This window comes from Tachyglossus aculeatus, chromosome 9 (genome assembly GCF_015852505.1).
Source record: "Tachyglossus aculeatus isolate mTacAcu1 chromosome 9, mTacAcu1.pri, whole genome shotgun sequence".
In the NCBI taxonomy this organism is placed as follows: Eukaryota; Metazoa; Chordata; class Mammalia; order Monotremata; family Tachyglossidae; genus Tachyglossus; species Tachyglossus aculeatus.
This window is the reverse complement of record NC_052074.1, coordinates 24,576,278-24,590,536: the sequence shown is the minus strand read 5'-3', so window position 1 is coordinate 24,590,536 and position 14,259 is coordinate 24,576,278. Positions and strand designations below refer to the sequence as shown.

The window sequence follows — 14,259 nt, the reverse complement described above, 5'->3', positions numbered from 1 at the left end:
TTTTGTCATTCTGTGAAGGGTCCAAATCGGCCCAGATGTGAACATCTCACCATTAGGCCGCTGTAACCACCAAGGCAAGTTATCTGTAGATCAACCTCACTTCCAGAGTCTTTCTGGGCAGTGCCAGCATTGGATGCGTCATTCCTCATTCCAGAGCAATTACGTCGACGGTGTCTGGCAGTTGGCTAAAGGGAAGACCGAGTGGGGCGATCTCATCTGAGAAGATTTGTGTGGAGAGAATTCGGTGCTGTTCACTCTCCTAGGTCTAAATCGAGAACAGCTGTCATGTTAAGGCAGGCCCTTGCAGATGTCTGATTGGTCCAGCTATTATTTCATCAGGCTGGTGTTCCAACGATTGCTCTCTAATCTTCTGCGCGAATCCACTGATTCAGCTTTCTTTGCTCCTTTCCTACATAGTGACTTCAGTCCATTACCCTCTCTCTAGCTGTGAATGAGCACATCTTTGCCATTGTGGACCTGTTTTTTCTTGCAGGTTTTTCTCCTTTCAGTTCCTCGTCCCCCTTCTTTCTCTTTTCAGTGTTTCTTGCAGTTGTGTCAGTGTTTCAGTGGAATTTTCGAATGAACATAGACTGTGGCTGACTTGTTTTGTCTGAAATTTCTCAGCTATAAGATGCCCAAACTCCACTTTCCTGGATGTGACTGATTAACCCCAGGAAACTGGCACGTGTAGTCTTGGCTGACATTGAGGGGCTTCTGATTGACGCTGAGAAAGTTCAGAATACCTTCCTCATAAGGGCGGTTTTGTGGCAGTGGTCATCACGGCATGGTCATAATAACATTGTGATGGCTCATGACGACACCTCTTTAACTTCTCTTGGCTTCCATCACCTGTCATGGTCACACTAACAGTAAATGTTTCTACTTCTCTTTGAATAAAATGTTATTTTTAATTCACTTTCCATAGATGGGGGAGAGGAAAGAGAAGCAAGGTTGTAACATCTATATTTCAAAAAGTCTTCCTTCGACCTTTCATGACTTAGTGGTTTGCTATGTTCCATTATCAGGGTTTGGTTAGTTGGAGAAAATTTTAATTTATTCCTGAATTGCTTTTCTGGGAAAATAAGGATTTTTTTTTGGCAGGGGTGGGGGGATGGTCTGGGAGAAACCCAAGAATAAATATTTCTCCATTTGGGTAATATCTATCTGCAGTGTATGCATTCACACATTAATGTATGAACGTTTATGGATCCATGCAAAAATGGAGACATCCTGGTATGTATTTTTGGATAGGGAAGGGTGCAGGAAAGAGTTCAGGGGTTTGTTCCTTGTCTGAGGAGTTTCTTGTTGGATCTGCTAACCCAGGAGGCAGGGCAGAACCCTGGTTGTGTGTGTCTGCACAACAGAAAAAAAGAGATAGGATTATCAAAAATAAACCAAAACCCAAAAATCTTCTCACTCTCCAGGCAACTGGGACATTTTCAGGACTACCTATCCTCATTTGCGCTTAGTAATCTCTCCCCGGGGCCTCAACCTTCCCAACTCCAGCAGGTGAGGGCAGAAGGTCATGTTACCTGTATGACAGGCCTCGGTACTGGGCAGTTATATCCTCAAGGTTGCCTGGTTTGGAGCCAATTCCGTTGCCAGCCTTAAAGAGAAGCAAAACCCAGAAAGATAAGCAATGTTCCAGTTGGTCTAGGGCAAGGTGGGGCATTTCTATAAGCCCCTATGGCGGACTTAGATTTCTCCCTGCCCTTTGCCAATCCCAGAAATGATTTCTAAGGCCTCATACCTGAGTTTCTAGCCCCCTGGATGATTTTTTTAAACTTTAACTAAACCATTTATAAAATACTCTTGGGAGAAATCCCTGGGAAATGAAACCTACCCAATGCTTCCTATGGGACTTTCTCCTACCGGATAAGTATTACTCCTCATGCTTTCGATTACCGCAATTCCTCTTCTCCAGGGGATTTACTATGCATTCTCTCATCCACCCCAACCACACCCAAGAGGTGGGGAATCAGTGCTCTCTGTCTTGTTGGAAAGGTGACTCAGAGAGGGGGAGTGGTTTAACTCAAGGTAATGAGACAGCGTGGCTCAGTGGAGAGAGCACAGGCTTTGGAGTCAGAGGTCATGGGTTCAAATCCCGGCTCCACCAATTGTCAGCTGTGTGACTTTAGGCAAGTCACTTAACTTCTCTGTGCCTCAGTTCCCTTATCTGTAAAATGGGGGTTAAGACTGTGATCCTCACATGGGACAACCTGATCACCTTGTATTGCCCCAGTGCTTAGAACAGTGCTTTGCACATAGTAAGTGCTTAACAAATACCATTATTATTATTAAGTCAGTGGCAGAGCTGGTGAGAGAACCCATGAGTTCTGCTTACATGTGAAGGCCCTGTGCACCACGGAAATGGACTGCCAGCCCAGGGAGAACAGCTCTAGTCCCAGTGTGAAGTTGAAGCAATGAAGCATCACCTATATGTTCCCCTTCCCAAAGCAAAGAGAGCTTGAGCCCAGCTCCGTAAGGGTAAAACTGAAAACAGGGAGAGCCACGGCTTGGGAGGGGCTTTTGGCTGTTGTCCCCAGGGGACTGCTCACCCAGTGAGCTGGGGGGTTAGGAAGGAAAAGAAATCTCAACTCTTAGAAGGTTGGGAAGGTCATTGCTTAGAACAGTGCTCTGCACATAGTAAGCACTTAATAAATGCCATTATTATTATTATTATTATTATTATTATTATTATTATAAGGTTGCAGCAGCAGCTGGGATGATTGGAGCAGCCAGACTGAGCCACCGGAAGCCTGATCTGACTCTCTTATTGAATTCACCAGCATCCCTGTCCCTTCCTTGTTTTTGTACTTTTATTATTTTATCTTTCCTGAGGTGTCATTGCTAACTCCCCTTCTTGCCTTATTCTTAGATTGGGAGCCACTTGAGGGCAAATAACTAATTACTATTATGCTATTATTATTATTGCCAATAATACTAATAATAACGATAGTGGTATTTTTTAACATTTACTACGTGTCAAGTACTATTCTAAACCCTGGGATAGATACGTGATAATCTGGTTGGACACAGTCCTTATCCCATATGGGGCTCACATTACTCAGATAAGTCTGAGTAGGAGAGAAAGCACAAACTGAATCCCCATTTTACACACGAGAAGTCTGAAGCACAGAGAAGTTAAGTGTCTTGCCTAAGGTCACACAGCAGGCAAGTGGCAGAGTCAGGATTAAAACCCAGGTCCTTTGACTCCCAAGCCCATGCTCTTTCCAGGAGGCCTATGTATTTTTTTCCCCCAAAGTTTAGTAGAGTGTTTGGCACACAATAGGCGCTTAAAAGGATACAGGGCCAAAAATGGGGGACGGGAAGCCTCAGTAGCCCAGCATCTCTGTTCCCAACAATGTGATCACCTCTTGTGGCCTCATGAGGCTGGGAATCAGGAGGTTTAGATTCTAATTCCAGCTCTGCCATTGGCTTGCTGTATGATCTTGGTCAAATAAATTAACCCCTCTGTGCCTCAGTTTCCTCATCTGTAAAATGGAAATAAGACACACTCTCTCCCTTAGATTGTGAGCCCTGGGTGGGGCAGGGACTGTGTCTGATTAGACTATCTCATACCTAGCCCAGCACAGTAGTAAATATTTAATAAAATACCACATAATTAACTAACCTCTCCCCAAAAGACTGGTCATCGGGCAGCACTGACACCCAGCAGCTGTAACCACTCCCACCCTGTACTAGTTCAGGTCAGTCAGAGAAGCCTTACAAAGATGTGGTGATGGGGCAGGAATAAGACAAGTGATCATCACCACCACATCCCAAACTTGACAGAGGTCTGCCTGGGCTCCAGCCCATGACCCCAAATTCCGGCCTGCCTTGGTCAGTTCTGGAGAGGCAGAATCCAAAACCTACTGTGTAAACCTTTAAGCTCATCTCTAGTCTGTAAGCTCACTGTGGGCAGGGAATGTGTCTGTTTGTTGTTATATTGTACATTCCCATGCACTTAGTACAGTACTCCATACACAGTAAGTGCTAAATAAATACAACTGAATGAATGAATGACTACTGTCCTTGAAGGTGTATATTGGAAATGTCGGGGAGCCTCTAAGTTTGAGGTTCTTTCATTTTCCCTTGTGTTTAAGCCTGGTGGAAGTCAGTCAGTGCCTCAGGTTTTGTTTCTCTGCCATAAAGAACATGAAGGCCCAAGTTCTCTAGAAGGAAACCAGCTTAAGGCTAGCTGGACAACTGGGAAAAGTACCAGTACATCACAACTTCAGTCACAAAGTTGAATTTTAGTCCAACTATGTCCTTCTCCCAGGCTGTTTTCACTTTATATCAGGATGTCGAAGTTCCCTCTATCTGGCATCAGTACGGCTAAACCAGCCTCCTCCCCATATTTTCCTCTTTGGACATCTGACAATCAGCCAGTTACCCACAAACGGGCCTTACAGTCAGAGAGTCTCCGATGGCCGCGACAACTTTCACGTCCGCTGGTTTCAGGGCATGGACTGTGAAGATAAACAGAGGAAGGTAAATCTGCGGAAGTCAGAGCACAGCTCCCTTCCCCTCACAGCCATTCTGGACTGCTGGCTAAAGCGCTTAGTAAAGTACTTTGCACACAGTAAGCGCTCAATAAATACGATTGATTTGATTCATTCAATCATATTTATTGAGCACTTACTGTGTGCAGAGCACTGTACTGAGCACTTGGGAAGCAAAAGGTGGCAACATATAGAGACGGTCCCTACCCAACAGCGGGCTCACAGTCTAGATGCTGTTATTGTGGTTGAATTTAACCACTGGAATAATAATTCTTACAATTCCTCTAAAGAAAGGATAAGCCGTTCTAAATTAATTGACAATATACCAAAATTTCCCAATGATCCCCTTGAGTGTCGGCATGTTTGTTCACCGCTCTTTTCACCAGGGAATAGAGATCCCAATCTGACTTGAAGCCTGGTTGGACAGGTACTTCCTAGTTCTAGACTTCCCCGAGGATTCAAGTTATCTTACTGGATCCTGTTCCAATCCAGAACACCCTGGATGCTCCCAAATCATCTTAGGAAGCAGCCAGGGTGTTCTGGATTCAGGCAGAATTGAAGTGTCTCCACCTCAGAGGGGCCCGGAATCCTGGCGTATCCTGAAACTAAGCCATGGAAAAGTCTCACAATGAGGAGCCTGGCCAGGCTTGGAGTAGGACCTCCTGAAATGGTCAACTCAAGTGGCTATTCAGGTCCCCATGGCCAGGTTGCTTCTTGTAGGCTCTGGAATTGCCCCAGTTTCCAGGGTTATGAGTTATGAGCAAGGGCAGGGCGGAGGGAGGAGAACACAACCTGGTAGCAATGATGGGCATTTGTGTTGTTTGGTGAGGCTACAAAATGGCCCTGTGCTTTTCTCTGCAGCAAATGCCCCTGCACCAACAGTAGGCTGGCTCAAGACCCTTCTAGACGATAGTGAGAGGCATCAGAACCTGTCTTCCTTACCCAATTTTATCACCTGCACTAAGTGGAAGGAGACTGAGGCCCAAAGAAGGGAAATTTTTCAAACTCCTCCTTGATTTCCCAGCATATTGTTCATCAGCAGGGGTGGACATAGAGTACCTTGGGGATACCGTTTCTCTGATTCTGTTAGGGTTGGCATTCAATGGACTGAGATTAAAAACAATGGGGCCAAATTTCCCTTGGCCTTTGAGATCCCTGAACGCTTGAACTTCCTCAGTTAGGAATGAAAATGAGCAGAGCCACCTGACTCTAGCATATTTGTGCAGAGTAGAAGAAGCTGGTTAGCAATATAAACTATGTTGCGATTTAGAAAGGGGTGTAGCATGCTCATTATTTGTAGGGCACAGTTACAACAATAATTAGTTTGTAATTCCTTAGGGTACACTCAAGAAAAATTTAGGTCTGTTTGTCGAAGATTGAATTACCTGATTTGGGAAGAGAGGCAGATGGGGATTTGTCCTCACACAGCAATTGGCTCCCAAGACCCTAAAAGGCAAGAGAAGCTGAATTCAATGAAGTGGCATGATACAGGCAGGAATCACGAGAAGCAGCGTGGCCTGGTGGGTACAGCACGGGCTTGGGAGTCAGAAGGATCTGAGTTCTAATCCCAACTCCACCACTTGTTTACTGTGTGACCTTGAGCAAGTCATTTCACTGTGACTCCATTACCTCATCTGCAAAATGGGGATTAAGATTGTGAGACTCACGTGTGACAGGGACCATGTCCAACTTGATTATCTTATATCTACCCCAGAGTTTAGTAAAGTGCCTGGCATATAACAAGCGCTTAACAAATGCCATTAAAAAAAATCATGAGATGAGCGCTTCATCCACTTTGCCCCTCGAAGGGGAAAAGATTATGAGCCCCATTCATCAAATGTCTTGCTTGACAGCTGGGACCTAAATGTTGGCCCAACACACAGTTCTGCTCTTCTGTGCTCTACAAGGGTTCTAATATCAGCTCTGCCAATTGTCTGCTGTGTGACCTTGGGCAAGTCACTTCACTTCTTGGTGCCACAGTTTCCTCAACTGTAAAATGGAGATTGAGATTGTGAGCACCATGTGGTACAGAGACTGTGTCTCCAACCTGATTAGCTTGCATGTGTCCCAGCACTTATTACAATGCTTAGCACACAGTAAGAATTTAACAAATACCAGAATAATTTATTATTATTATTATTGTTAGTATTATCTCCACCCCACCATTTCCCAAGTTTGCCAACCAGTGGCAACCTGCTGACTTTTTTCAAGGAGGATGGGAGGGATAATCCACTTTCTATCTCCCCCTTCACAGATTGTTCTCTTTTCCCCACCCCCTTCACATCTCTACAGTTCCTGGTATCTATGAGTTGCTATGTCTGGCGTTGATATCCTCAAAGTCAAAACAGTACCTGGTTTGCTGGTGTGCTGGTGGGAAGGGGAGGCGTTGAACTGAAGTGTTTTGGGTACGTGTAGTTGCTATTACTGTAGGTGCTCAGGAAGGGTTGAGCCTAAAAGAAGAGCAAGATTAGTGAAAGCTGTAGAGAAGGCTTAAGAGAGGGATCTGCCTTCCAGGGTCAGATTGATCCAATAATCAACAATCAATAGTATTTATTGAGCATTTTCTGGGTGCCAAGCACTGGACTAAGTACAGTATAACTAGTAGTGATGATCCCTCCCTCAGCGAGTTTACAATCTGGTGGGGAAATCACCCAGACTATCTAGAAACTGCAGTGTGTGCTTGGTGCTACCTACTTAACTACCCCTCTAAACCGTAAGCTCCTTGTGGGCAGGGAACATGCCTACCAACTCTGTTATATTGGACCTTCCCAAGCTCTTAGTACAGCGTTCTCCACAAAATAAGGACGCAATAATACTAGATTGATTGATGGATCCATTGAACTGAAACAGAATACAGACAACTCCTCTTTACTTGTAAACTGGCAAAACTGAACTGACCAGCATTATGTGAATGTTCCTCTTGTAAAGCTATTATTCTCAGGAAATGTCACATCATTCGGCACCAAGGCAACCAACAATGGGCATGTGAATGACGGGGTGTACCATTGATGTCATAAAAATAATAGAACTTAATGAGAGCTGCAGATGATTCAAACTCACACACCGCACAGCTCATTTTGTCATTTATAAAAATTAGGTCTTCGGAAACAAACACCTGGGGTGGGGAGGAAAATGGGAGGGAAGCGAGATGTGAACCCCAAAGATGCCCTCTTGCCAGTAGAGTGACTGTGGAATGTGGCCCTGCTGCCACTCTCGAACCGACTCACTTCTACCAGGTGAAACTGGTTTTCTGCAATAGTTCTGTCCATCAGGGGCAAACATTTTTTAAAATTTTTTTCCGGAGGAAATCAGAAGCGAGCTTGTACTTATCACCCAAACAGCCTCAGGAGTTGTTAAGGGGTTCAGGTCCCCAGTTCTCCCTCCTGCCTTCTTCCTTAGCTGCTGGGGTCTCCACCACCTCCTTGAAGGATGCTTCTACCAATACAGCAGTCTCATAATTGATGCCCCAGTTTCTTTGCAGCCGCCCCCTCCTCTGATCCCTTTATCACTTTCCACTCTTCTCCTAACAACAACCCAAAGGGGATGTGTGATCTGAAACCCCAGGACAGCCTGCTGAATCTTTGTGCTGAATCCCACCTCTAGAAACTCCACCAAAGACATTGCATAAAGAAGCAGACCCCTTGGAGGAAACCTTTTCATTTTGTACCTGAGTCGGGCATGTGATATTGATTAGCTTTTCAAAATTCTGTTCAGTCTTCTTCTGGCCAAGAGGTTCCAGCTAAATGAGGGAGCGGGAGAGAGGGAAAGAGAGAAAGGAGGAATGGTCAAAGAGAGAAAGAGAAAGGGACAAAAAGAGAGAGGAAAGACACAGAAAGAGAGGTGGAGCAGGAGACATAAAGAAAATTGTTTTACTTGTTAACCGCTGTGGCTGCAGGTAAAGTCCCTTAATTGTGAGGTAAATATAGACCCAGTGATCCTCAAAGGGTTTCCCAAATATCGGGAAAACAACTCACCCACCAGACAGCCATGCTGCTTTGCCAGTAACCTGAGTCAGGCTTCATCCTGGAGCCTTTTACGCATCCTGTCTTGCACCATAGGGGTGGGAAGGACACAAGCAAGGACAGCATTAGGCCTCCACAAAATAGAAAATGTCAGTTGTAGCTGTGGCAATCACTGCAGCTGTGACTGCTGGACTCAAACTCTTCTCCTCTAGCCATTTTGATGTTTTTATTTTGCCTTTGATATTATTTCAGTATTCTTACCATTCATCTCTCCTTACATGTCTGATACCAGCCCCCTCTCCCCACTTCCATACTAAGATTGTGAGCCCCTTGAAGGCCAGAAACTGTATCTAATTCTCCTGTGTATTCTTTCCCAGAGCTTAGTACAGTGCTTTGCAGACAAAAGGTGGTTAAAGTGACTACTACTGTTACGTGCACTGCCATCTTACCATGTTGTTCCAGAGAGCACTGGCTGCCCGGCTGTGAGCCTTTCTGTGAAAGTGGAAACAGTCAGGAGCGAAGAAAGAGCTGTCAGGCAAGCCCTCCTGGACACAGGGAGAAATGAAGGCTGAGGCCACAATCCTAGAACTGTTTAAAGAGTTAAAATACAAAACCAGCCCTCCCACTTTCATGGTGACCTGACTGCTTCGGGATTCTTCTTGCTAGGCACTGGAGAGAACGGGAACTATGAAGAGAAGTCAGGCTCGGGGAATGTGTCTATTATATTGTTATACTGTACTCTCCCGAGCACCTTACAGTTCTCTGCACACGGTAAGTGCTCATTAAATATGATTGACTGATTTAACGACCGAATGAAGGGACACAGAAGAAGGTGTGGGGCAGGTGGGATTAGGGAAGCAGCATGGTCCATTGGAAAGAGTACCGGCTTGGGACTGACAGGACCTAATCTACGGTCTGCCACTTGCCTTCTCTGTGACCTTGGACAAGTCACTTAACTTCCCCATGTTTCAGTTCCCTCATATGTAAAACGGGGGTTAAAGAGCTGTTATCCTTTCCCCATAGATGTTGAGACCCTGGGAGACAGGGACTGTGTCAACCTGATTATCTTGTAGCTCCACTGAATGTTTTCTACAGTGCTTGGTACAGAGTAAGCACTTAATAACTACCACAGTTATTATTACTATAGTTACATTGGCAAAGGTCCAAGTCCTGCCACTCTCCACAATCGTCACTGTGGAAAAGATGAAGGTGAAAAGGAACTGAGTGACAGATCTTTTGCTGAAAAACTCTAGACTGAAAGCTCACTGTGGGTAGGGAACATGTCCAGCAGCTCTGTTGGTACTGTACTCTCCCAAGTGCTTAGTACAGTGCTCTTAACACAGTACATGCACAATAAATACCATTGATCGACTGATGACCCCATTATTCTGAAGATTTTAGGGTTCTGCTCCAGCCTCGCCTCCTGCACTGGCTAAGAGGGGGAACGCCCATTTGACTGCAGAACAACGGTCTAACTCCAAGGAGGACATATGTGAAAATCCTGTGGTGTCTTCTTTATTTACCGGGGTCATGGGCATAGGAACTTTCTCCAGAAATGGTTGGATGACCACCGTGAAGTCTTCCCTCGTGTCATACTTTCCGCTGTCAATAAGTTGGTGCGTTCCTTCCTAAGGGGGAAAGAGCCTGTGTCAGCCTGCCTTGCTTCCTTGCATTTACCCCTCAGTTTGGCCTATGTTTCCCGATGGATTTTAGGAAAATGAACCTGCAGGAACACTCTCCAAAGCCTCTAACTGATGGAACCCAGTAACTTGCCTAAGAGAAAAATCCATGGGGTGCTGCTCCCTACTTAACCCCCAACCCAATTGTCTTTGTTTGGGGCCCTTCCCCAGTCAATTCCCTGCTTGTCGCCACTGCAGATTGAAGATGTGAAATTCAAATCATTCTAGTGTCCTCCTTGTCAACAGCTCTGGTAATGGTGAAATCTAGTTTTTTGAATAACCTCTGGATTCCTCTTATCCGTACCTCCACTGCCCCGGATAACAAAGTTGGCATTTCTTATTCCCAGGTGAAGAAGGGCCAATGGAGCCTCAGAGAGGCCAAGCTGTGATTCAGCACAATGGCCAGGATCAGAATTCGTAACCCTTGTACCCTCCTAAAACACTCAGAGCTGAGTGGCCTAGTGGAAAGAGCCTGAGCGTCAGAGGATCTGAGTTTCTAATCCTGGCTCTACCACTTGCCTGCTGTGTGACCTTGGACAAGTCACTGAACTTCTCTGTGCCTCAGTTTTCTCATCTGTAAAATGGGGTTCAATACCTATTCTCCTCCTACTAAGACTGTGAGCCCCATGAGGGACAGGGACTGTGTCTAACCTGATTATCTTATATCTTCCCCAGTGCTAAGTAAAACCAGCCAACCAGTCAGGACACAACCTGATCACCTTGTAACCTCCCCAGTGCGAACAGTGCTTTGCACATAGTAAGCGCTTAACAAATCCCGTCATTATTATTATTATTATTATTTGACTGCCAGCTCCCTCCACCACCCCACTGGGAGCCCAGGACAAACTTCGTCCTGTGTTTTACACGGCTCCCTGAAAAGAGCAGCAGAATTCCCAAGGAGTGATTATTAAATCTCAGTCTCTTCCTGCATTCCCACCTTACCTGATAATGTTTATTTAATAGGATGAGGGAGGCAATTTCTGCGGAATTGTCAGCAAACTTCACCACACAAGGGCACAGACTCCTGCATTCAAAGAGCAAACCCTGCCAGTCAAAACCATCACTGTGCATTTAGGCGCTGAGCCAGAGGTTGGGTTTAAAGCCTAAGCAACTTCCTGAGGAGAATTTTCTTCCCTGAGGTGAATTTCCTTCCCGTTGGAGATTATTTAGAAAGCTGTAGTACCACTGACCCTAATTAGCCAGACCATAGCTGCATTGCCTAGATAGAGGGTAAGGAGGGAGACAATCATGGGGGCCACGATTGCTCATGGAAATTGAGGGAATTTATTCCACCTGACAGGCTGTCATTTTTGCCAAGTTTGGGAATGACTAACAGAGTGACAGGCACCCAGTGGACTTAATAAGATCTGGAAATGAGACTGGCACTCATCTGCTTGGTTTCTCCTTCGTTGACCAGCAAAGCCGTCCAGTTCTCCTTTTAATAAGCCTCAAATTTTCTTTTCCATTTATACCCAAGCTTCCCCAGTCCAGTCTCCTCAGCATCCGAGGATGAAAAACTTTCCAGTCTGGATCTTTCCGGGCTCCTCTGGGCAAGGAACTAGAAATGTAACTGAGGTGACCACTGTGGTTTCTAACCAACCACAGCAGATCTTCTTTCTGAATTTAGCTGCGGTCCCACTGAGACAGAGAAACCATACCTGAGCAGCAGCCGTGGACAGAAGACCTTATATTCTTGATACAGCTTCCTCAGACCAACAATCTCAAGCACCGTGACCAGATTCACAAAGGCCCGAGGAACCTGTTCAGAGGAAAAATCAGAACCTAATAGCAATAATAGTATTTGTTAAATGCTTACTACGTGTCAAACATTGTTCTAAGTGCTGGGGTAGATACAAGCTAATCAGGTTGGACACAGTCCCAGTCCCACAGGGGGCTCACGGTCTTAATCCCCATTTTACAGATGAGGGAACTGAGGCACAGAAAAGTTAACTATCTTGCCCAAGGTCACACAGCAGACAAGTGGCAGAGCTGGGATTAGAACCCAGGTCCTTCTGACTCCGAGGCCCTTGCTCTATCCATTAGGCCTTGTTGTTTCAGACTCATTAGAAAAATAATAGTTTTAATGTTGAGGCACTAGACCCTAATCTCATTCATTCATTCATTCAGTGGAGAAGCAGTGTGGCTCAGTGGAAAGTTCATGGGCATTGGAGTCAGAGGTCATGGGTTCAAATCCCGGCTCCGCCACTTGTCAGCTGTGTGACCTTAGGCAAGTCACTTCACTGCTCTGTGCCTCAGTTACCTCATCTGTAAAATGGGGATTAAGACTGTGAGCCCCACATAGGACAACCCCAGCCCTTGGACGCGTGCTTTGCACATAGTAAGCGCTTAATAAATGCCATTATTATTATTATTATTATTCATTCAATCGTATTTATTGAATGCTTACTGTGCACAGAGCACTGTATTAAGTGTTTGGGAGACTAAATAAAACAACAAGCAGTCATATTCCCTGCCCACAACAAGCTTACACTGAGAGCTGAGATCTTGTGTCTACCAACTCTGTTCTATGGTACTTTCCCATGCACTTAGTACACTCTCTGTGCACAGGGAATGCTCAATAAATACCAACGACTGAGGTTCTTAAATGTCTCTGTGCTTCTTTGGGACCATGGTGTCAAATAGCCCAGGGGGTGGCCATTAATTGGAATTTGGTGTCCCCTGCAGGGCCTCAAAATATCACTCTTCCAGGGAGGGGTTAGGAGCTTTTCCCTCTAGATTGCAAGCTACTTGTAGGCAGGGAACAAGTCTACCAACTCTATTGTATTACACTCTCTCATGTGCTTACTACAGTGCTCTGCTCAGAGTAAACATTCAATAAATATGATTGATCTTGTGTGTAGTACATTGATGACCTTCTGTACCCCAGGCCCTGGCTGAACTCATTGCTAGGCATGCATAGCAGCTTTCCATTTTGACGATGGAGTCTTCGTGAGAGTGGGATTTCAAGGCTTTGAAGGGTGAAAACCCCTTCTTTCCCAACCAGCCTCCAGTGGGAGCTCATATAGCCCCACATTCAACCCATCAATCAATCAAATAAGACTCAGGGGAAGGGGCAATGCTGGGTTCCTGTCAAATGGGCTTGCCCTACCTCCTTGCTCTACACTGATCAGTCAGTGGCATTTATTGAGTGCTTACTGTGTGCAGATTACTGTATAATAAAACAATATAACAGAGGTTGTAGACATGCTCCCTGCCCACAACGAACTTAAAGTCCAGAGGGGGAGATAGATGTTAATATAGATAAATTAGAGATGTGTACTAAAGTGCTGAGGGAAGGGAGAATAAAAGGGTGCAGTGAGGAGTGGGCATTCCCCCACGTCAGAGTTCATTGGATTCCTTTGGGGTGGTGCAGTAGCTATACCCTCAGGGTGTCTCTGCCCCTCTGAGGTTGGGGAGGAGGACTCTCTCACAGCCTGGTCCAAACATGCCTGGATTTGACTTCTTGACAGCCTTCTACAGGCTGCGGCCTGTCTGTGGTGGGCTCTAGTGGAGGGATAATTAGGGGAGACCAGTGACCACCAATAAGCTAAAACCCAGCTCTTCCACCCCTCCCAATCCATCGGTTATGGGTGGTGGGGGGGAGGCCTTTACCTCTGCGTGAAGAATGTCCAATGCTTTCTCTATATTTCTTTTAAAGTTACTGGGAGAATAGCGGACCTGTTGAGAAAGAAATTTCTCTGTTAGCTCTGTGATATTTAGTGAACTCCAACATGTACAGGACATGAGACCAGATTATACGGGGGATAAAGAGGAAGGAGATTTTCCCTGGTTCCTCTATTTTCTGTTAACTTAGCCATGCAAACCGAACAGGGCCATGGGTCTGGAGTCTGAAAGACACTCTATCAGGCCTAAAATAACTGCTGCTTTGGGAAGTAGGGATTTTAATAAAAATTGAAATTATAAGCTCCAGCCTGAACATGGTACTCCTTCAAAATGCCATCATTCCATGCTGACAGCAATATTCATCACCAAGAAGAAAGCCTGCTGAAAATGTCTACGGGCTGAAAGATTTCTTAAGCCTATTTACAAGGCTTTATTAACCATGTATCTTGGTCTTTCTAAATAGGCTGGGGAGAGAAGAGGGCATCACCA

At 45.4% G+C, this 14,259-nt stretch overlaps 1 protein-coding gene across 1 annotated transcript in view; it reads right to left on the bottom strand.

The window, feature by feature from the left end:
* Window positions 1–14,259, bottom strand: part of PLB1 (phospholipase B1) — a 71,179-nt gene that overhangs the window by 35,506 nt on the left and 21,414 nt on the right. Inside the window, exons 9-18 of the mRNA XM_038750860.1 lie at window positions 13,759–13,824; window positions 11,805–11,905; window positions 11,089–11,170; window positions 9,991–10,095; window positions 8,917–9,012; window positions 8,173–8,244; window positions 6,857–6,955; window positions 5,891–5,951; window positions 4,414–4,472; window positions 1,533–1,606 (exon numbers count right to left, since the gene is read on the bottom strand). Of these exons, the coding sequence (XP_038606788.1) occupies window positions 1,533–1,606; window positions 4,414–4,472; window positions 5,891–5,951; window positions 6,857–6,955; window positions 8,173–8,244; window positions 8,917–9,012; window positions 9,991–10,095; window positions 11,089–11,170; window positions 11,805–11,905; window positions 13,759–13,824 (815 nt within the window). The remainder of the gene's footprint in view (window positions 1–1,532; window positions 1,607–4,413; window positions 4,473–5,890; window positions 5,952–6,856; window positions 6,956–8,172; window positions 8,245–8,916; window positions 9,013–9,990; window positions 10,096–11,088; window positions 11,171–11,804; window positions 11,906–13,758; window positions 13,825–14,259) is intronic.